This window comes from Drosophila bipectinata, chromosome 2R (genome assembly GCF_030179905.1).
Source record: "Drosophila bipectinata strain 14024-0381.07 chromosome 2R, DbipHiC1v2, whole genome shotgun sequence".
Classification (NCBI taxonomy): domain Eukaryota; kingdom Metazoa; phylum Arthropoda; class Insecta; order Diptera; family Drosophilidae; genus Drosophila; species Drosophila bipectinata.
This window is the reverse complement of record NC_091737.1, coordinates 11,131,827-11,152,840: the sequence shown is the minus strand read 5'-3', so window position 1 is coordinate 11,152,840 and position 21,014 is coordinate 11,131,827. Positions and strand designations below refer to the sequence as shown.

Here is a 21,014-nt window from a genome sequence, read left to right as displayed (position 1 = left end):
CTCTTTAAATAACTTAAAAATGGGTTTGAAAAATTGCCCCCTCACTGTGTTGAGCATTATCTCAGAAATAAGAGGATGTGCCAATAAGCAGGATACACCAGCTTATAGCCCATTATTTTGAGAATATACCCTGAAAATTTCATTAAAATCGCCTCCTACGTTTTGGACAAATCGACTAAAAGTGGACCAACCCGGCTAACAGCCCATACAAAAATGACCCCAAAAAATTGTTTTTAAAATTGTGAAGCTCCAAGAGGATGCGCCAATATGTAGTGGAGTCGATGTAGGACCTTTTCAAGTATGTATGGACCAAAATTCATACAAATCGCTTCCACAGATTTTGAGAAAATCGAATTACAGTTTCCCATATAATTTGAACTACTAAGAGGAGCGCCAAGTAGTGAACCGAAACCAGTCCACAAAAAGTTCAATGAACTAGTTTAAAAATACTATATGGCCTCTGTTAGATTTATTAAGTCCTTCACAGAGAATGCGCCAAATTGCACGGTATACCGTTGAAAAGCTTATTTTACTATTTTTATTTAAATCGCTTTTAGCCCATTCGAATGGTACCAGAGCCATTAAAATCGAGTGAAATATCCTTTCATTTTACAGCACTGTTATCGCTACCTATCGATACCGGCACATTGTAATAACACTCTTTTTCTCATCTCTAACTCGCGTCGTTAAAAGATTTTCTAGTTTTTGGAAAATAAACTAAAAGAGGTCCATATAAGGAACTTTCCTGTCGACTTCAAGCACATACTCACTGCCAGGATGGTTAAGCTAACGCCAGAGTTGATCAACCAATCGATGCAGTACATAAATCCTTGCCGGGAGCGCGAACTGGATTTGCGCGGCTACAAGATACCACAGATTGAGAACCTGGGAGCCACATTGGACCAGTTCGATACCATCGACCTCTCCGACAATGATCTGCGCAAGCTGGATAATTTGCCGCACCTCCCGCGCCTCAAGTGCCTGCTTTTGAACAACAATCGCATACTGAGGATCAGCGAGGGCTTGGAGGAAGTGGTGCCCAACCTGACCTCCATTATTCTAACCGGAAACAACCTGCAGGAGCTGAGCGACCTCGAGCCATTGACAGGATTCACCAAACTGGAGACCATTTGCCTGCTGATCAATCCTGTGTCCACGAAGCCAAATTATCGCGAGTACATGGCCTTCAAGTTCCCACAGCTGCGGCTGCTCGACTTCCGTAAGATAAAACAAAAAGACCGGCAGGCGGCTCAAGAGTTCTTCCGCACGAAGCAAGGCAAGGACATGTTGAAGGAGGTCAGTCGGAAATCCAAACTTAGCGCCGCCGCTGCCCTGGCTGCCGACGCAAACAGTGGTAAGGGCAGGGGGCCAGATGGAGGCCGGTTGGCCAACCCAGAAGACATGCAACGCATCCGTGAAGCTATCAAACGTGCCAGCTCGCTGGCGGAAGTGGAACGGTTATCACAGATCCTGCAGAGCGGCCAGCTGCCGGAAAAGTTCCAGCATGAGCAGGAAGCAGAATCAGCATCCGGACAAAATGGATCGACGCATAATGGCTCGGGGGCCGTGGCCATGGAGTACTAGGATCCTTTTTTGTCCACCGACCCGTCAGCTACCTTTTAATCGTAGACCAATACTTAAAATAAAACGCCGTAACAAGTTACTTCATCGTATTCTGTACTTTAGAGTCTAGACATACACAAATATATTTAGTATCTTTTGTTCTCAACTAGCCACTCGCTGGGACCTTTCACGGAAAGATCTCAGCGGTGGCAATGGTACAGTACAGGACAAATGCATCGTATGACCGTAATTAGCTAAAAGTTTAACAATCTACACCGAGTTTAAAAGGACAAAACAGAAGCTGATATCTTATTTGGCTTGGCAATGGGATCTATGGAAACATGTTGGGATCTGGAACTGGAATCTATTATTGCTTGGATGCAGCTTCGTGCGAGATGGGCGAATATTATGATGCTTTCGCTGCCATTATAGAGTCGTAGTGCAGACCCGTGTAGAAGATAATCCACGTCACCAGGAACCCGGCGAACGACGTCATAAAGCCTTCCTTCACCAGCTCCCAAACACCTCCATACGCATCCTCATCAACGTTCTGGAAGTTAATAGCGTACAGGTAGACGATTCCGCAGCTTATTCCGGCGAATCTAAAAAGGATAACCGGGTCAATAATGGCGGTTTCTATTTTTAACCTTTAGCTGCACTCACAGAACAAGGCCCAGGAATCCTTTTAGTGGCACTATTCCCCAGATAACGCCGAGAATGATACCGAACACCTGTCGCGACCAGTAAATAACGTCCAGGAACTCCTCCTGCAAAGAATTGGGCGCAATTTGGTTATATGGGTCGCAGATTCCGGCGTGCTTGCGGAACTTTGCTCACCTTGTCCTCCCACTCAGATTTTGTGATCGCGCGCGCGCAGATTTCCCTCAGACTCGATGACTTGGCCGCTCCGTTGGCGTTGCGCTCAATTGTACTCGTCTTGGTAGCCATAATTTAATTCAGGTTTGACCTATTTGCTTAAAAAGTTAGTTAATTAATTTTTTCACTATCTGTAAATTAGTGTTGCCGTTCTACCCGTATAATCGTTTTGTAGGCATATTTTTCTCACCTCTAGTTTTTTTTTTATCATTTATCGGAGTGAATGGAAAGGGTTTTTTATTTTAATATAGAAGTTTAAATAAATGTATAAATTGATTCTTTATATAGAATCTTTAACAAATTTCACTTTTATTTGTGGATATAATTTAGGTTTTTTAGATTCTGTACATGTTTATAATATGGTCTGGCAACTTTGTCCTTTGGGGCTAAAGTTAATCGTTATCATTGTTATCGAACTGTTAAGCGCAACTAACAGCTGTTTTTTGGTTATGTGATTAGATTTTCAAGTGTTTGTCGGTTTTTACAAAAATATGCTACAAATAACCAAGATCTGTTTGGCTAATACTGCCTCATTGACAGGTAAACTCCTACTGATAAGCTTGAAATGGTTTAATTCATAAAAATTTGTCTGCCTCCCTTAAAAACTTATGCCAGCTAAATTCCAAACACTAATATCTAACAATAATTTCTTTAATAAAATATACCTCTTTTAAAACAGTTCAGCGAAATTTAGCTGTCACCGCTGTACGTTCTATTGACCAGAAGTGGCGTGCAGGAAAAGGATTGCCTGAAAACCCTAATGCCTTTGGCCCCCTAACCAACATGCCCGATTACACCTTTCTAGATGGACGACCCACACCACTGGGGGTAAGTATTTCCTAGATCAACACCTACATATCGAATTCACGTTCTATTCACCCTTTTTCAGGCAAACCAGAAGAGACGTCTCCTGAAGCAACAAGAAATTGCCGCCAAGATCGTGGAACTGAGTGGAGAACTGGAATTCGCCAAGGAAAGGCATGAACGATTGAAAACGGAAGCCGAAGCCGAGAAACAACGAATCCTACAGAATAAGCTGAAACCCAAGGGTCACCTGCTGCTCAAGCAAAAAAAGTAGCCGTTTTATCAGCTTCCTATTTTTACTTGTTGCTTTTATAAGTTATCATAAGCTTAGTGAATGAAGATGAATTATACGAGATGGGTCTTGTGATGTGGACACATGTTTGCCGAAAACACGTTTTAAAAACGTTCCTCAAACAGCAAGCGTGGCGCAGTCGACGATTCATTAGACTGCCCGCTAATGGGATCTTAATTTTAACTAATAGCGGGCACCCCTTTGGGGACACATCTGCCGTCCGTTAATTGAGTGTTAAAACGCGAGTGACGCACTAAACGCCCCTCCGTGTCCTGTTGTTTAGGAGAGATGAAAGGAAAGCTTTTCCGACTGGTCATCCCTCGATTCAGGGAAAAGTGTACGTGATGGCGCTATTTACTAGGGAACGATTAACACATTAGCTGCTAATGTGAGGCTTACGCTCCCACATTCGAGTCACTCTTCAAACTATTTTTGTAAATAAGGAAGTCAACAGATTTGTTGATTTGTAAGCTTTTGTTGCGAAGGCCAGTTACAGGCTGGATTTCCTCTTCCGACCTGCACAATCTGGGCCATCGGCTCCGAAATTCCCCTCCAGAGGGATTAAATGGATCGGTTGATCGGTCGTGCCACGATATCCACTCAACCATAACAAATGTGCTTCTCGGTTCTTGGGTTTATCATATGTAAATATATGCTCAATCGATTACCAGTCAAATATTTGCACACCTTGCCAGTGGCTTTTGGTTCCCTTGTTTTTCAGCCTATTTGGCTTATCGGTTAGGAGATCAAGAATTTTGCACGCCACGCAAATGTTTGTCCCTGTTCCGGTTGATTCACTCATAAAACAAATTATAAAACCCTCCGATGTGTGCTTCATTTTGGGCAGGAACTAATTCTGTCTTATTTTTCGACCAAGACTTGGATTCTCATGTCTCGAAAAAGCACCAACAAAAGGAATCCATTGATCCCCTAGGTGGCAGACATAAAAATTTCCATAACTTTTCGTATTGCCAAGTCACACCAGGTTAAAATTGGTAAAAGTGGCAATTAAATAAGCGTATAATGGGCCACAGTAAATATTAAAATATTGCAGGGCGCAAATTTAGCTGTTTATATTCGCACATTGGGCTAACAAAGAAATCAAGTCTGAGGAAATTTTCTAAGCAGTCGCCCGGCAGATGATCAGCAATTTATAATGGGGATATTGGTAAGACTGCAAAATGTTTGTCGCACTTCTTGCATGAATTAGACCAGGTCTATGAAATTTGGCACCATGATTCAAGATCTTGACTCCAGCAGAGTGGGTGCGTCCAAAAACGTGCTGGAAACGTGCGTCCAGAGGGGCTCTTAATCAAAATGCTATATGTCTGCAGTGCAGCCAATCGTGCGTATACGTAATGCGATCTGAATTCAACTGGATTGTTTATGTTTCCTTTATCACAGGCAAATCTCGCACCTTTCTGTTGTTGTTGACAGTATTTGGATTTTGCAAAAATATTTACCCTCTTGGGAAAAGGTAAAGTTGTGGAAAACAACTGAATATGTATGTGTGCTGTGTATTACTTCCCCCGGCAGTCTGCATCGTATTTTTATTTATATAATTGTATAAATTTATTTAATTAGCAAGTTTATATTTACGCCAGCAACTTTCCGAAACAATTTTTGGATAATTAAGTGTGAATTGTTGGGGTCCAAGATTAGGTATTTTCCTGAAGTCTATTACCGATGAGTTACAAATGTCTGGTGGTCTCAAAGAGGTCTTTGCCTCTCCTGATTCACCTCCGAGCTCAAGCGCCAGGCCGGAGGCATGCCCCCTTTTGGGGCCCGATTTCAGTTTGCAAACCGCAGACTTGCTATATATTTGCTAATTGTTTTATTGCTCCCTCAAGTCAAATGCTGGATGTTTTTCTAGAAAAATTTCTCACTTCCTTAGTCAGCTGGCCGCATTTTCACGAAATTTTGATTAACCGCCGCATGAACCATTGCGGTTAGTTATTTTTAACGTGTGAGCTGTATTTTTAAACTTTTGGCTTATTTGCGTGTCTATGCTGATTTATGATAAATACTCGGAATTTCATTACAACGCTATTTTTAAAGTCTCGATTTGAATTGAGCGTGTGACCGCACAAAAATTACCACCCGGCGATCACAGCGCCTGGTACACAAATTACTCATACGCCCCAGTATTCCACAAACCTTTCACCCATAAATGTTTTGCCAAAATCATCCCTCCCCAATAATTATATTGTTGATGATTATAATTTTGTAACGTATGGGAAATTTTAGGGTCTGGTCCAGAACCAAAACGATCTTATTAATAATTAATAATTAGAGACCTATCTCAGACTATGGGGAATTTTAGGGAGTCCGTATCTTTCCGCATACTACAAACTTTTCCGAATCAAACTGGCCCCACGCCATGCTAACCGAAACAGTGCACCCGGCAATTAGAGCCTTTCGTCCACTGAATCACATAGAGATAAGACAAAAGACCACAGTCGAAAAACAGATCCCAAAAAAACGCCCCGTTCGATGTCACAGACTACGCGCATGCGCAAAAGCCAGACGCGTCAACCAAAATGCCGGGCACAGCTTTGAAATTTGTCGCAGCCGGAGACGTGCGTTTCCTCCAGACTTGCGTCATGCCATGGAGATGGAGATGGAGCATCGGCTCAGCTCGGCCTGAGAGTAAATTTTCACATTTGGGTGCGAATATGGCGGCAGGTGCGTATATAAAGGAAGCGTTCTTCGAAGTAAAGCACACAGAACTCAGCCGACGTTCAAAGCAATCACAACAAACAGCCAACCACCCAAAGGATAATTCAACCGACCTGGTCCACCACGGATTAAAAAGCAAACTTAATTTTTAAAACCAGAATTCAAATCAAAACTTATACAATGGATCTTAAGGTAAGCATCCGCAACCCTTGGAGCTTTGGTGGAATTCAGCTTACCCTGGTATTCTTCTCTTCAGCAATTGTACTCGTATGTCTGCCTGCTGATCAGCATCATCATCTGCAAAGTGTCCGAGAGCAGTGCCAAGCCCACTTATTATGACCTGGATAGCTACGAGGCCTACGACACAGATCGCTACGATACCGACAGCGGCAGCTCCTATGCCCTGACCTACGGGAAGCCTCTGACTGACAATCGTCTCAAGAAACTGAACCCGGGCTACTACTACGTAGACGATGGGTACATCGCCCCCGTTTCCACCTCTGGAACCTACACCCGCCGTGAAGGTGACAGCTCGCAGGGAGGATCGTTGCCCTCGAACGTGAAGTTCACTCCCATTGTGCGAGTCCGGCAGACAAAGACCAAGCGCAAGAAGCTGTTCGTGCCCAACTTCTTTGGTTAGACGGTGCCGGTTCTCGTTCCGCCGGGACTGAGAGTACAGACTGAGGATGTTATAGGCTTAGATGTAGTATTAGTCGCGTGGCCACCACACCAAAAAGTACCTTATACTGTTACCTATTTTTTATACGCGTTCGCCAAAATATTACCAAATTATATTTATGTATATACCCAAAAATATGGCTTAATGTAAAACCAAATATATAAAATAATTTCCAAACATGTTGTTTATATCTGCGGTTGCAACCTGCCAATCGTGAAACCCAAATTATTATTTATTTTTGGAAAGCCGTGGCGACGCAAATCCCCAAATTGTAATTTTAACACTACCGCAAAATATTTATCATTTCTCCTATCTGGTTTGATTTGGATATCAAATTTAACCTAAGCTTTTTATTATTTTAAGCGGTGATCCATATGGGTTTTAATGAAAGAATTTTACATCTGGAATTGTCAGTTATTAGCAGCTTATGCTGTTGTTGATTACGCCTTCAATCCATCGAATTTTATCATTCGTAGAATGTCTATTAAATATGGCAAATCGGTGCTAATTGACCACTTAGGGAATTCAATAAAATGAAAATAGCTTTTACTTCTATTTACACGTGTGTATGTTCCATTAAACGGCGTAATTGTTGTACATTAAATTTTATTGGGTGATGTGATCAATTAAAATAGAATAAAAATATTTGTAAACGAAAGTATGTTAATGAATTCCATTTTCACTTCCGCCAAATAGGTTTCGACTCAATAAATATTTGCAATGAATAATTGTTATTTTCATAAAATAATTTAAGATAATTGAAATAAACATATTCACAGTGCGTTTTAAAAATATATTATTTTTATAATATATAAATATTTATTATTATACATTTATAAATACATAACATGAATTAAAAAAGAATTCTCCCTAAAGTTTAAGTACGGTTTCTTAATGAAATGTTTAAAATCGTTTAAATATTCATATAACATTAATGATTAATATTTAATAAATTATTTTAATTTAAACTTACTAACGATACATTTTAAATCCACAAATATAACCGCCCTATCGAATTCGAATTTTAATCAATGCTGCCAGACTGCAAGCAGGTTTCGAACTGAGTATATGTTCTACAGAGATTCCAAGCTGTCCTTTTTTTTGGGAAAATTTATTTTTCTAACTTTTGCTAAGGATTGTATCTGAAAAGTTATTATACATCCTATTTTTCGTTTTAATTTTTTTAAATGGTCCTTTTTTGAAAATGAAAGCTTGGCATCACTGCTGTGCTGCCGGACTGCTGACTGGGAATCTCGTCATTCGGCAAGAAGAAGAGAAATTTGCAAATTTACAAAGAAATCGGGTAAATTATTAGCACCAGCCAAGATGAGCTTCATGCAACCTAGTCCCGTCAAGTATGCGTGCTCCTGCGGCGTCCTCAACCCGATCAACAAGCTCTTCTTCTGCCGTCACTGCCCGAAGCTTCGCTGTGGTTTGTGCGTCTGCCACGAAATCGAGTCCCACTTTTGCTCCAACTGCTTGGAGAACATCCCATCAACGGAGGCCCGTCACAGGAAGAACTGCTGCGCCAACTGCTTCGAATGTCCCTGCTGCCAGCATACTCTATCCGCCAGAGCCACCACGGTGCCAGTGGTACGCAAGACGGAGGAATCCAAGGACACCAAGGAGGGTGAAAGCGCTGGAGGTGCGGCTGCTGCTCCCACTGCTCCGGCAAGCAGCAAGCCATCGGCTGTGCCAACCACCAAGAAGATGTATTACCTCTCGTGCCTGTCCTGTCGTTGGACCACGCGCGATGTGGGAATTCCCGACCAGGGCGTGGCCACTGGCACCTGGCCTGACAACGAATGCTTGTATCAGGCACGTTTTAATACCCTTGTGGAGTATTTCCAAGCGGTAGTGCTTCAGGATAAGCAGGAGAAAATCGATTTTTTGCGTCGCAAAGCCCCAAAACAGCCCAAGTTTCCCAGTCTAACAGATCGTACGGGCCTCACTGTTTCCATGATTCGTCGCCAGATTGGCTGGACCGAAAAAATTCTTCCAAAACCAAGACCTGTGATTACCCCAGCGGAGGCAACATCGGAAGTAGAGGAACTGCCTGCGGACATCTTTACCGAGCCGTTGAATCTCCGTAATGTGACCACGATTGCTCAGCGTCACAGCCAGCCGGCAGAGCAGCCGACGTCCGTGAGCAAACTTTACCCACAGCGTCGCTCGTTGTGGATCAAGCGGTCGCTTCGTTGTCGTCAGTGCGAGCATAATCTGATCAAGCCGGAGTACCATCCTACTTCGATAAAATATCGTATCCAGCTCTTCGCCAGCTGTCATGTGCCTGAGGTCGTCATGGTGCGCTGTGAGCAGCCTTTGGTAGCTGGAAAGAGCAACGCTATTTTGCTGAAATTTACCAATCCAACCATGTACGATATGACTATTAGTTTGCTGACAGATGCGCCCGAGGAACCCGAGGAAGATGAAGTCAATGCGGAAACCCAACGCCTTAAGGATGAACAGGATACTGCAACGCCAGTAATAAAAGGCACGAACCTAGCTAGGCAGAATTCCACAAGGGAAGTAGCACGCGAAGTAAAAGACATATCCAATGCTGCGATTGTACCGCTTGAAAGCGAGTTTGTGTTGAGTCAGCGGGATGACTCCAAGGAGTTTGATGAATACGTTCAACTGCCTACTGAGGAACCGAAATTTATTGTGTGGCGCAAGGGCAATAAGGTACTTATTCGGCTGCAATTCACTCCGTCAGAAGAGCTGTCCCCAAACACTGAAGTCGTGCTGGGTTTCTTCATGCAGTATACATATGTGAACACGGTGACTAACGCTTCGGAAAAGAAGGAGCCGACTACACACGCCCTTCACTCCCGGGTGTTCATAACAGCAGGCACTACTGAGCAGAAGGCGAATTAAGTGTCAGCCTTAAATATCCTTATTCAATACTAAACGAACTAAATTGTAACTGAAGACCGCTTTAAGAAAGCTAGGCAAATATGTATTTATTGAATTAATATACTCGTGGAAAGCAGCTAGTATTACTGTTGAATAAAACGCTTTTTCTAACCCTACTCGGATTTGCCCAAGCCCGTCCACTTTTCGCTTTCCTCCCACAGGAACTTTCCAGTCTTTTCGTCCTTGGCGGCAGGAGCAACCTCTTTAGGCTTGCAGTCGCTGAAGTACAAGCCAGACACCTTCTCCAGTTCGGGGTCCAATGCTGCGTAAATTGTGGTCTGAGCTCCACTCTTTGGTGTCTTCATGAGAGGCCAAATCGCTGGCCTGATAACATACCTTAAAGATGGGAAATGGTTACCACTGTTTCAAATAGATCCAGAATTAACTTACTTTGCAAGGTTGGTTTGGAAGAATGCCCAATTTCTTGCCAGCTCGGTGTTTACAACGCCTGGATGCAGAGAGTTAACTGTGACACCAGTTCCTTCCAAGCGCTTGGCCAATTCGCGGGTGAACAAAACATTAGCCAATTTACTTTGGCTGTAGGCCAGTCCCTCATCGTAGGACCTTTCGCTGTTCAAGTCCTTTACGTTGATGGTGCCTCGGGTGTGGGCCAAACTGGATACGACCACAATACGGCTGGGAGCTGTTTTCTATATTTTGTAAAGGATGAGTATTGATTCTTTCTTATCTATAAGCCTAATCTACCTTCAATACATCCAGCAACAGGTGGGTTAGCAGGAAGTGACCGATGTGGTTGACGCCCAATTGAATTTCGAAACCATCCTTGGTCAAGGTTTTGGGGCATCGCATCACTCCGGCATTGTTAATCAGGACATGCAACTTATCCTGCTCTTTTAGGAAGCTAAAAGCCGACAAAATTAAACCAGGATGTGACAAGGATCCTTGGCTGTGCTTACCCAGCTGCGAATTTGCGAATGGAATCGAGGGAACTCAGATCCAACTGGCGTGAGAAAACGTTTTGGTTGTTCGTCTCCTGGACAATTTCTTTACGGGCCTGTTCGCACCGGTTCATATCCCGGCAAGCCATATAGACAGTACCACCGCGACGGGCAATTTCCAAGGCTGTCTCCTTGCCAATTCCCGTGTTGGCTCCTGTGATAATAAACACTTTGCCGGTTTCATTGGTAGCCTTCTCGAACTTTCCGCCCTGCATGTATTCCCTAAAATTGAGTCAATTAAGTAATTGTTGTGCAAATCATTGCAAGGCATTGCTTTGTCATTCCCTATTTCATAATTTCATGGGTAATTTTCTATCAATCGAGGACTTACTTCAAGAAGTAGATAGCCGCGGCGATTATGGTCGGCCAGAGAATCACCGGGCTCAGTAGACAGTCGATGAAAATGCACATTTTGTAATATTATAATATTCCCTTATGAATATTTTGTGGTGCTGAGCGTTTTGACTTCCCAACTAGAATGCCTGGAAATGTGTTCGAGCGGCTGTTAAAATACAACTGAATGCTATCTAGAAAGCCATATTATCGCAAATGATTATGAGTTCATTGGGAAATTTGTCACCAGTAAAAAGAGAAAAAAGACTATGGTTTAAGAGAAAGAAACCTAAAGAGAGTAGTATTTATCTTTTTTACGATTCTTTACAGATTTATGCTTTTATAATTTAGACAATCTTTAAAGTGGAACCTGAATGTCTGATCCATTATTAAGGTAATAATTATACTCTTCAAGGTCCATCTAATATTGAATGGAACGTTACCTCAGAAATTGTAAAGCTATACCCATTAAACCCGGTCTTATGGGTTAGTATGGGTGATATTATAAAACTACGTAAACTTTTTAACAGCTTTGATTTGCTTAGGTTCTCAAAGAGTTCGGTATTCTCACAGAATGCTAAACAAAAATGTTTGTAAACAAATACGCCGGGGCGCTATGAAGTGGGGCGGTAGGGCACGCGACACCCAAAGTGCTTAGTCATCGTGAGAATAGCATTCCAAACTGTGAGAATCCGAATAAGAGAACTATATACCAATATCTATACTCTTTGGGAATCATCAGCCGCAATAATGCAATTTTTTAGAGAACCGATTCTTTTTAAATATTTTATTAAAATTTTTTTTTTTAACAATAAAACATGTTATTAACAAAATATTTAATATTCTCTAATACCTGTCCACTTTTGGCTTTCCGCCCATAGAAACTTGGCTGTCTTTTCGTCCTTGGCAGCGGATGACACGTCCTTGGGCTTACAGTCACTAAAGTACTTCCCAGTTACGTTCTCCAGCTCGGGATCCAATGCAGCATAAAGTGAAGTTTGAGCTCCACTCTTTGGCGTTTTAAAAAACATCCATACGACTGGCTTTGTTAAAAATCTACCAAAAGCTCGGTAATGAATATATTAAAATTATACAACCGATATATTGTAACTTACTTCATAGCTGAGGGCCATGAGTCTACAAGATCCGTGTCCACGGCACCGGGATGAAGGGCATTGACAGTTACACCTGTTCCTTCCAGGCGCCTAGCTAGTTCTCGGGTGAACAAGACATTGGCCAATTTGCTCTGGTTATAAGCTCCGAACCGACTATATGATTTTTCGCTGTTCAAGTCATCCACATTAATAGTTCCCCGTTCGTGCAAAGCACTCGAAACATTTACAATTCTGCTGGGAGCTGTTTTCTAATTAATTTAAAATAATACAACATGTTTTAAAATATAGTATTTTTTATTACCTTTAAAACATCTAGCAGTAAGTGTGTAAGCAGGAAGTGACCCATGTGATTAACACCCAATTGCATTTCAAAACCATCCTTCGTCAATGTCCTCGGTAGGCCCATAACTCCTGCATTGTTTATTAGGACGTGGAGGCTATCTCTCTCCTTTTTGAAACTTTAATAATTGTTGTGAACATGTTACAAATTTTTTGTGTATTTTAAATATTTTTATATTTATAATTTATTATAATAATTTTTATAATAAAAAATAAATACTTTATAATTTTTATATATATATTTTTATATTTCAGTCTTACCCCTCAGCAAACTGTCGAATTGAGTCCATTGAGCTAAGGTCCAATTTCCTTACGAATATATTTGGATTGTTGGTAGCACTAACTATTTCCTCTCGAGCTTGGTTAGCTTTTTCCATATTCCGACAGGCCATGATGACAGTTCCTCCACGTTTGGCTATCTCCAGAACAGTTTCCTTTCCGATTCCAGCATTGGCGCCCGTGACAATGAACACCTTTCCGGTTTCATCGGTCGTTTTTGTAAACTCTCCGTCGCAGAATGGCATTATAGCTAATATTACTTTCCAATAATAAACACAACTGCAGATTGGCCACCGGACTAACTTGGCAGTCGCTTAAATACTGTTAGCCACTATTTGAGAGTAAACTTGGTTAATTAGCGAAAAGAGAGACAAATCAATGACATGGGAGAGTATGAGTGATTAGCTAACTTGGTAGCTAGACGGGTTTTCCATATAAAAAAGAGTGTATGTATATGCGTTGTTGAACTAATGAACTTGCAATTTTCAATACACCCTATATTTAATATTCTAAGTAGTCTTACCAAATGAATTCGATCTATAAATAGAATCTAAAGGTATTTTTTTGTTTTCGTTTCAAGGTTTTGAAACAAGTTATAAACATTATTTTATTTGAAAAAGTGAAAAAATGTAAAGGTTTTCTAAATTCTCTATTTGGTTGAAATTTAAAATTTTGATACACCTTTAGCGAATATTTGAACTATTTTGTAACCTATTTGAAATCGAAATACCATGTATGAATTAGAGCTTTAAACCCCTTTGTTCTGATTTTAGTTGAGATTGATGGTATTCAAAGAAATATGATCAGGCAAGTATAACTTTCGACGATCCGACTAATATAAGCCCAGTTATGACTAGTTGCCTTTAATATGGTAACTGCAACCTCAAATCAAGTTGACTAGGTTAGTACTTAGTTAATACTTTGTCAATATTCCACTTTTTCAATCATTTCGGAGTGAATTTAAATTAATTTAATAAAAACGATAAGTTTAAAGTTGGAAAATAATAATCAATATATATTCAACAATTATGCAATATAATATTAATTAATTAATTAAGTACTAACTACTCTAGTCAAGGTGATATTAGCTTTACATTTTTTTGCTACTCCTATTAAACGGTAGTATAGGTTAGTTATAGCTAAGATTTTTAACTGCTTTGAACTGCTTAGGTTTTACAACAACTCAGTTATCTCACAGAATGCCACAAAATGTTTGAAATGAATTATGCCAGAGCGCTATCAATGGGGCACGAAACACAACAAGTGCTATGTCACCGTGAAAACACCTTTTGAAACTACAATAATCCAAATAAAAGAACTTTAGACTTGGTTAATACACTTTGAACATCATAAACCATAGTAGTGTTTTATTTCAAAGACATTTTTCAATCTTTATACATATATGTGAATAAAACAGAAAACAATTTAAACTTCTTAGTTTAACCTATTCCTTAACGCCTGTCCATTTTTGGCTCTCTGTCCACAAAAACTTGGCTGTCTTTTCGTCCTTGGCAGCGGACGACACTTCCTTAGGCTTGCAGTCACAAAAGTACTTCCCAGTAACCTTTTCCAGTTCAGGATCCAATGCAGCATAAAGTGAAGTTTGAGCTCCACTTTTTGGGGTCTTGAAAAACATCCACATAGCTGGCTTCGCTATAAACCTAACGAAAAATTCAATCATGAAAGTGATAAAGCAACCTATTGCATCCTACTTCATAGCTGAGGGCAAGGAGTCTACAATATCCGTGTCCACGGCACCTGGATGAAGGGCATTGACAGTTACGCCGGTTCCTTCCAGTCGCTTAGCCAGCTCCCGGGTAAACAAAACATTGGCCAATTTGCTCTGCTCGTAGGCCCCGAATCGGCTATAGGATTTTTCACTGTTTAAGTCATCCATTTTGATAGTTCCCCGCTCGTGTGAAACGCTGGAAACATTAACAATTCGGCTAGGAGCTGTTTTCTAATTTAAAAGAATTCATAAAAATTATATATAAATAATTTTAAAATAAAATTTGTATTTACCTTTAAAACATCTAGCAGTAAGTGGGTAAGTAGGAAGTGACCCATGTGATTTATACCCATTTGCATTTCAAAACCATCCTTCGTCAAAGTCCTCGGTAGGCCCATCACTCCTGCGTTGTTAATGAGAACGTGGAGGTTATCTTTCTCCTTTTTAAAACTTTAATAATTGAAATGAAATCAGTTAAACTTTTTTTTAATGTATTTTTCCAGTCTTACCCCTCAGCAAACTGTCGAATTGAGTCCATTGAACCAAGGTCCAACTTCCTTACACATACGTTTGGATTGTTGGTAGCACTAACTATTTCCTCCCGAGCTTGGTTAGCTTTTTCAATATTCCGACAGGCCATGATGACAGTTCCTCCTCGTTTGGCTATCTCTAGGACTGTCTCCTTTCCGATTCCAGCGTTGCCGCCCGTGACAATGAACACCTTTCCGGTTTCATCCGTCTTTTTTGTAAACTCTCCGTCGCAGAACGGCATTATAGCTAATATTACTTTCCAATAAAAAACACAACTGCAGATTGGCCACCGGACTAACTTGGCAGTCGCTTAAATACTGTTAGCCTATATTTGAGAGTGAACTTGGTCAATTAACGAAAGAGTGCCAACACAATGGTATAAGAGAATAAGAATGATTAGTTCATTTGGTAAATATACGAATTTTCTCCTTTTTCCAAATGAAATTTCGGCCTATTCGGCATACTATTCGGACTGTTTCAATGCCCTTTGATCTGCTTTATAACATAGTAAAAGTGAAGAACAAACATTTCGGTTAATTTTTGCTATTAATTAATTTTTTGACATTAAAAATTTGAAAAATTACAAAAGATGGATTAAAATATTAAAATCATGCATAAAAAATTAAAATATTATCATAAAGGAATACCATTTATGAATAAGAACTTCATACCCTTTAAAATATCTTAAAAATGGAGATATAAAATTTGGAGTTTATTTTTTTCTTGGATTGTAATTTTACCCCTTTAAGATGCCACTCAGAGATACATGATTGGAAAGTTATGAAATTTGAAGAACAGCCAAGTTATGGGCATTTTCATAAATAAAGTGAAAAAAAGCTTGAACGGGTCATGTAGCATGTAGCTTTAAATAGATTTAGGACTTTCATGTAGTTTTCGTAATAGAGAATGTTTGCCCAATATTATTATGATATATTTTAAACACATATTTTAATGAAATAACAATATATTTAACAATACATTTTTTATAAATTCTTTATGTATGTCTTATTAGTATACTTTGATCCCAGTCCACTTCTCGCTCTCAGCCCACAAGAATTGTGAAGTTTTATCGTCCTTGGCAGCAGATGCCACATCCGTGGGCTTGCAGTCGCTGAAGTACTGACCAGTAACCAGCTCCAGATCAGGATCCAATGCAGCATAGAGGGAAGTTTGAGCTCCACTTTTAGGGGTCTTAAAAGCCCACATTACGGGGGTCATAGCAATCCTAAGAATTAGAAAACCAAAATATGAACCAATTCAGACAGAAGCTTAACTTGAACTCACTTTACTGCGGGGTGCCAAGTCCTTGCAAGTTCTGTGTTTACGGCGCCTGGATGTACGGCATTGACGGTAACTCCAGTTCCTCCTAGGCGTCTAGCCAACTCCCGAGTAAACAAAACATTGGCCAATTTGCTTTGGTTGTAGGCTCCGATGCGACTATAGGATTGTTCACTGTTCAAGTCATCAATATTGATGGAACCAAGCAAATGGGCAGCGCTTGATAAGTTTACGATGCGACTTGGAGCCGATTTCTAAACAAAAATTAAACATATCTAAATAGTTGCAAAGGTTTAGTAATAAATAATTACCTTCAATACATCCAGCAGTAAATGGGTAAGCAGAAAGTGGCCGATATGATTAACACCCAACTGCAACTCAAAACCATCCTTAGTTAAAGTTTTCGGGGTGTGCATCACCCCCGCATTGTTGATCAGGACATGTAGCTTATCCTGCTCTTTTTTGAAACTGTTGAATGTCACAAATGTAATAATTAACTTTTATTCTTACATTGTGACTTACCCCTCTGCAAATTGGCGAATTGAATCCAACGAACTTAAATCTAACTCTCTTACAAAAACATTTGAATTCCTTGAAAGGGTTTCTATTTCCACCCGGACCTCTTCAGATCTATTTAAATCCCGGCAGGCCATATAGACAGTTCCTCCTCTTTTGGCAATTTCTAGGGCAGTCTCCTTTCCGATTCCAGTATTGGCTCCCGTGACAATAAACACCTTACCGGTTTCAACTGTCTGTTTTGTAAACTTTGCGTCACACACCATTTTATAATATTCTTTTATCAATATTTAATGCATCAACCGTCTTTCCTGTTGCGCGAGCAAACAATAAATGGTTGGTAGAATTACTTGGCTGTACCTTAAATACTGTTGGCGATTGTGAGAGAATTGGATAGTATACAATAACATAACAGACGTATTGGTAAGTCATAATGACTTGGCTAAAAATCCGGAGAGAATTTTTAGGGAATGGAAGCTATCGATTTTTTACTTCAACTTTTAGCATATGCGTGGTTCTCAAAAAGGATATATATTTATGTTTATATATGTATGTAAGTATTATAGCCGGCATACATATTTGTAGGTATTTTGACCTTCACAGAACCCATAATCAGTGGGAATACTTGAAGTATTTCAATGGCTTGGGGTACTGACCCTTCTGGAAAGTTTGTCATACGAAATACTGTCATATATACTGTGAAATAACTTATGTCGAAAACCCTGCAATTTAAATATAGTTTCTTCATTTTACTATATTTCGACAATGTCATCCAATTTTCCCAACGCTTAAAAATATTTTTAGCTAAGATTAAAGGGTATTATCAACTGATGTATTATAAGACAATAAATACGATTTATTTTAAGTTTGTACAAAAAATATTATAGTTTAGTCCGACTTAGAACCATTCAAGCCAGTCCACCTTTCACTCTCCGCCCACAAGAACTTGGCGGTTTTATCGTCCTTGGCGGCAGGAGCCACATCCTTGGGCTTGCAGTCACTGAAGTACCATCCCGAAATCTTCTCCAAATCGGGGTCAAGGGCAGCATAAAGGGTAGTCTGGGCTCCATTCTTTGCTGTCTTTTCCAGCGTCCAAAATATGGGGCGGGTCAACAACCTGTCGGTTAAAAATAAAAATATATTAGCTATGCCTTAAAAGTTTGCTGATCACAATGCCTTCTAGTATGATAATATGAAAACATAACATATGTATATAATATGTATGACAACAAACCTAAGGAATCCCCAGTATCTTTGTAGCTCCGTGTTCACAACGCCAGGATGCAGGGAATTGACGGTGACTCCAGTTCCTTCCAATCGCTTGGACAATTCGCGGGTGAACAGAACGTTTGCCAATTTGCTCTGACTGTAGGCATTAATTCGGCTGTAGGATTTCTCGCTGTTTAGGTCGTTAACATTGATAGATCCTTGAGTGTGGGCCAAGCTCGAAACGTTGACAATACGACTAGGAGCTGTTTTCTATAATTTAGATCTTTTAGTAAAATTGAAAAAGGTATTGGTAAGTCAGAAAGTTACCTTGAGCACATCCAGGAGTAAATGCGTTAGCAGGAAGTGACCCATGTGGTTGACACCCAACTGCAATTCAAAGCCATCCTTGGTCAAGGTTTTTTCAATGTGCATAACTCCGGCATTGTTAATCAAGACATTAAGTTGTTTCTGCTCACGTTTAAATCTAGGTAAAGAAAGTTTGTTAGGAGTTTTTCAGGATATGTTGAATCACTCTGTTGGCTTACCCTGCAGCAAATTTTCGAATCGATTCCAGAGAACTGAGATCCAACTCCCGGGCAAAGACGTTTTGATTGTTGGACTCGAGGATGATTTCCTGGCGGGCCTTTTCACATCTGTTCATATTACGGCAGGCCAGGTAGACTGTGCCTCCTCGTTTGGCAATCTCCAGGGCTGTCTCCTTGCCGATTCCCGTGTTCGCTCCCGTGATAATAAAAACTTTGCCGGTTTCATTGGTGTGTTTTGTAAACTTGCCACCTTGCATGTACTGTCTGTGAAAAGTCGTTAGGTGTTATCAAAGAGTAGCCAGCAGTTATCAGGGGTTACGTTGCCCTAAGAGGAAATTGGATTTAATCAAGTCATGGCCAGCTTACCTCAGAAAATATACACCTACGCCAATAAGAGCTGGCCATAGTATTAGAGAGCACAAACAACCACAGAAAAACATTTTCAATCAGTTTATTTATCCAGCACTAGTGTTCTGTTGAGCGATCAGTCACGGAATGCGAAACCAGCTGAATGATCCGCATTATATACGAGTTCTGGCCTTATCTGGGAGTGTATTTTTAAATAACTCAAACTCATGGGGAACGAAATTAGAAGTTGCTAGAACATCAGACGCAAACTTTTTTCAATTTCAATTTATTATGTTATATTTTGTGACTTTTGCTTTGAAGCCGGAATCTTATTTTTAATTCTTTAAAAGTGGGTAATTGTACATACATATATAAAGAGTACTATCACTGGTCAACATTTGCTAGAAAACTGATGGCCAATTATTAAAAAATTCTCTTTTATAGGAACAATTCTCTTCGCTCAAAAAAGTGATATCTCATGATGATAAGATAGTACACATATGAAACTGGAAGAAAAACAAAAATAAACAATATTTGTTTATTAAGAGTACATTTATAAATTCAAACAAGAAGAGAACAACAAAAAAATGTTTGGATTGATAACAAGGAGAGAAAATAGACAAATCTATTCATAGTTCGGACATTAAAGCTTGACCCCGCATATCACTTATACGACATGTATGTCAGACTGCAAAATCAGGTTTTAAAACTTTGTACTCATTTAAGAAATTAGACTTTATTTTATTGAAGCTTACTCAGGTTTTATTATTATGTTAAAAATGTTAAACTATGTGGTTAGTCATACCAGTCCACTTTTCACTCTCTTCCCAAAGAAACTTAGCAACATTATCGTCTTTCGCGTTAGATCCTATACTTGTGGACTTGCAATCACTAAAGTATTGTCCTGAAACATTTTCCAATTTGGGATCCAAGGCCGCATACAAGGTGGTTTGAGCTCCACTCTTCGCAGTCTTGAAAAAAATCCAATAAACAGGCCTAGAGATGAATCTGCAACCGTAAAAACATAAAAATGCTGAGAGAGTCGAAAGCTATTCAGTAATGTTCTTACTTAATGATTTTCCATCCAAAGAATCTCATGGAACGAAAGAGTTCCGTATCTACCACCCCCGGATGAAGGGCATTAACTGTGACTCCTGATCCTCTGAGGCGCTTGGCCAACTCCCGGGTAAACAGTACATTAGCCAGTTTGCTTTGGGCGTAGGCGAATTTCCGGCTGTAGGACTTCTCACTGTTCAGATCGTTTACCTTTATTGTACCAAAACGATGTGCCAAACTGGATACGACCACGATTCTACTGGGGGCAGATGCTTTCAGGACATCAATGAGCAGAAGGGTCAGTAGAAAGTGGCCCATGTGATTTACGCCGATTTGCATTTCAAAACCATCCTTGGTCACCAGTCTGGGAATATCCATAACGCCGGCATTGTTTATAAGAATGTGAAGTTTTGTTTCTTTGCTTTTAAATCTGTTAGGAATTTTTTTTTTTAATTTGTAAGCTTTAACTCAGACAAAGGATACTACCTTGTGACAAAATTTCTTATTGATTCCATAGAAGATAAATCTAGTTGTAGCGAAAATATATTGTGGTTGTCGGTGGCCTCAATTATTTCTTTCCTAGCCTCCTCGCATTTGTTCATATCCCGACAGGCCATGTAAACGGTGGCTCCTCGATGGGCCAATTCCAGCACAGTTTCCTTGCCAATCCCCGTATTGCATCCTGTCACGATCACCACCTTTCCAGTTTCATCCGTTTTTTTGTTGAACTGCCGTCCCTGTACATAGCACCTAAAATTTGTTGCTTTATGTCCTATATTTTTATATCCCTATTTACCTTATGAGGTAAAGTCCGATAATGGTTCCTATTGGCAGGTAAACCTCCGGTCGAAGTAAGTAATCTCCAAACTTAGACATTTTATTCTGATCTTACTGCCTCCAACTCTAGATGTAGACTGTGGAATATAAGCTGCGTATTCGTATCTTTATAAAAATGAAAGGCCAGTTTT

The 21,014-nt window shown here is 40.1% G+C and overlaps 11 protein-coding genes across 13 annotated transcripts; 4 read left to right on the top strand and 7 right to left on the bottom strand.

Moving 5' to 3' along the window:
- Positions 1–655: 655 nt before the first annotated feature.
- U2A (small nuclear ribonucleoprotein polypeptide A'-like U2A) lies at positions 656–1,663 on the top strand. The gene has a single exon (XM_017252424.3). It carries the CDS (start codon positions 778–780, stop codon positions 1,582–1,584), a length of 807 nt encoding a protein of 268 aa, XP_017107913.2. The 5' UTR covers positions 656–777; the 3' UTR covers positions 1,585–1,663.
- Positions 1,661–2,613, bottom strand: LOC108132858 (GEL complex subunit OPTI). Its single transcript, XM_017252425.3, has 3 exons — positions 2,401–2,613; positions 2,227–2,330; positions 1,661–2,165 (listed from the first exon to the last, which is right to left on the bottom strand). Exons 1-3 carry the CDS (start codon positions 2,509–2,511, stop codon positions 1,970–1,972), a joined length of 411 nt encoding a protein of 136 aa, XP_017107914.1. The 5' UTR covers positions 2,512–2,613; the 3' UTR covers positions 1,661–1,969.
- A 221-nt stretch (positions 2,614–2,834) lies between these two features.
- Positions 2,835–3,633, top strand: mRpL52 (mitochondrial ribosomal protein L52). Its single transcript, XM_017253132.3, has 3 exons — positions 2,835–2,979; positions 3,119–3,267; positions 3,329–3,633. Exons 1-3 carry the CDS (start codon positions 2,931–2,933, stop codon positions 3,515–3,517), a joined length of 387 nt encoding a protein of 128 aa, XP_017108621.2. The 5' UTR covers positions 2,835–2,930; the 3' UTR covers positions 3,518–3,633.
- An 86-nt stretch (positions 3,634–3,719) lies between these two features.
- Positions 3,720–7,059, top strand: LOC108133273 (uncharacterized). Its single transcript, XM_017253131.3, has 2 exons — positions 3,720–6,406; positions 6,471–7,059. Exons 1-2 carry the CDS (start codon positions 6,395–6,397, stop codon positions 6,852–6,854), a joined length of 396 nt encoding a protein of 131 aa, XP_017108620.2. The 5' UTR covers positions 3,720–6,394; the 3' UTR covers positions 6,855–7,059.
- A 1,054-nt stretch (positions 7,060–8,113) lies between these two features.
- DCTN4-p62 (dynactin subunit 4) lies at positions 8,114–9,925 on the top strand. The gene has a single exon (XM_017253107.3). The coding sequence runs from the start codon at positions 8,220–8,222 to the stop codon at positions 9,768–9,770; it is 1,551 nt and encodes a 516-aa protein (XP_017108596.2). The 5' UTR covers positions 8,114–8,219; the 3' UTR covers positions 9,771–9,925.
- On the bottom strand, positions 9,842–11,276 carry LOC108133256 (retinol dehydrogenase 13-like). The gene is made up of 5 exons (XM_017253108.3): positions 11,100–11,276; positions 10,727–10,990; positions 10,515–10,671; positions 10,200–10,459; positions 9,842–10,145 (listed from the first exon to the last, which is right to left on the bottom strand). Exons 1-5 carry the CDS (start codon positions 11,177–11,179, stop codon positions 9,923–9,925), a joined length of 984 nt encoding a protein of 327 aa, XP_017108597.2. The 5' UTR covers positions 11,180–11,276; the 3' UTR covers positions 9,842–9,922.
- A 635-nt stretch (positions 11,277–11,911) lies between these two features.
- On the bottom strand, positions 11,912–13,136 carry LOC108132860 (retinol dehydrogenase 11-like). Of its 2 annotated transcripts, XM_017252427.3 has the most exons (4): positions 12,817–13,128; positions 12,518–12,674; positions 12,217–12,464; positions 11,912–12,157 (listed from the first exon to the last, which is right to left on the bottom strand). In XM_017252427.3, the coding sequence occupies exons 1-4, from the start codon at positions 13,077–13,079 to the stop codon at positions 11,938–11,940; spliced, it is 888 nt and encodes a 295-aa protein (XP_017107916.2). In that variant the 5' UTR covers positions 13,080–13,128; the 3' UTR covers positions 11,912–11,937. The 2 variants fall into 2 exon arrangements, with proteins under 2 accessions (XP_017107916.2, XP_043066423.1); XM_043210488.2 differs by lacking the exon at positions 11,912–12,157 and having other exon boundaries at positions 12,310–12,457; positions 12,817–13,136.
- Positions 13,137–14,249: 1,113 nt separating this feature from the next.
- Positions 14,250–15,566, bottom strand: LOC108132831 (retinol dehydrogenase 12-like). Its single transcript, XM_017252394.3, has 4 exons — positions 15,073–15,566; positions 14,857–15,013; positions 14,547–14,794; positions 14,250–14,495 (listed from the first exon to the last, which is right to left on the bottom strand). Exons 1-4 carry the CDS (start codon positions 15,333–15,335, stop codon positions 14,279–14,281), a joined length of 885 nt encoding a protein of 294 aa, XP_017107883.2. The 5' UTR covers positions 15,336–15,566; the 3' UTR covers positions 14,250–14,278.
- A 511-nt stretch (positions 15,567–16,077) lies between these two features.
- On the bottom strand, positions 16,078–17,571 carry LOC108132846 (retinol dehydrogenase 12-like). The gene is made up of 5 exons (XM_043210526.2): positions 17,484–17,571; positions 16,895–17,199; positions 16,684–16,840; positions 16,379–16,626; positions 16,078–16,319 (listed from the first exon to the last, which is right to left on the bottom strand). Exons 2-5 carry the CDS (start codon positions 17,152–17,154, stop codon positions 16,103–16,105), a joined length of 882 nt encoding a protein of 293 aa, XP_043066461.1. The 5' UTR covers positions 17,155–17,199; positions 17,484–17,571; the 3' UTR covers positions 16,078–16,102.
- Positions 17,572–17,716: 145 nt separating this feature from the next.
- On the bottom strand, positions 17,717–19,168 carry LOC108132845 (retinol dehydrogenase 12-like). Its single transcript, XM_017252408.3, has 5 exons — positions 19,009–19,168; positions 18,643–18,906; positions 18,425–18,581; positions 18,123–18,367; positions 17,717–18,005 (listed from the first exon to the last, which is right to left on the bottom strand). The coding sequence occupies exons 1-5, from the start codon at positions 19,080–19,082 to the stop codon at positions 17,777–17,779; spliced, it is 969 nt and encodes a 322-aa protein (XP_017107897.2). The 5' UTR covers positions 19,083–19,168; the 3' UTR covers positions 17,717–17,776.
- A 557-nt stretch (positions 19,169–19,725) lies between these two features.
- Positions 19,726–20,972, bottom strand: LOC108132892 (retinol dehydrogenase 13-like). 2 transcript variants are annotated; one of them, XM_017252464.3, is made up of 4 exons: positions 20,843–20,972; positions 20,533–20,796; positions 20,060–20,476; positions 19,726–19,998 (listed from the first exon to the last, which is right to left on the bottom strand). In XM_017252464.3, exons 1-4 carry the CDS (start codon positions 20,920–20,922, stop codon positions 19,773–19,775), a joined length of 987 nt encoding a protein of 328 aa, XP_017107953.2. In that variant the 5' UTR covers positions 20,923–20,972; the 3' UTR covers positions 19,726–19,772. The 2 variants fall into 2 exon arrangements, with proteins under 2 accessions (XP_017107953.2, XP_070134851.1); XM_070278750.1 differs by having other exon boundaries at positions 20,533–20,783; positions 20,843–20,953.
- Between the last annotated feature and the right edge of the window lie 42 nt (positions 20,973–21,014).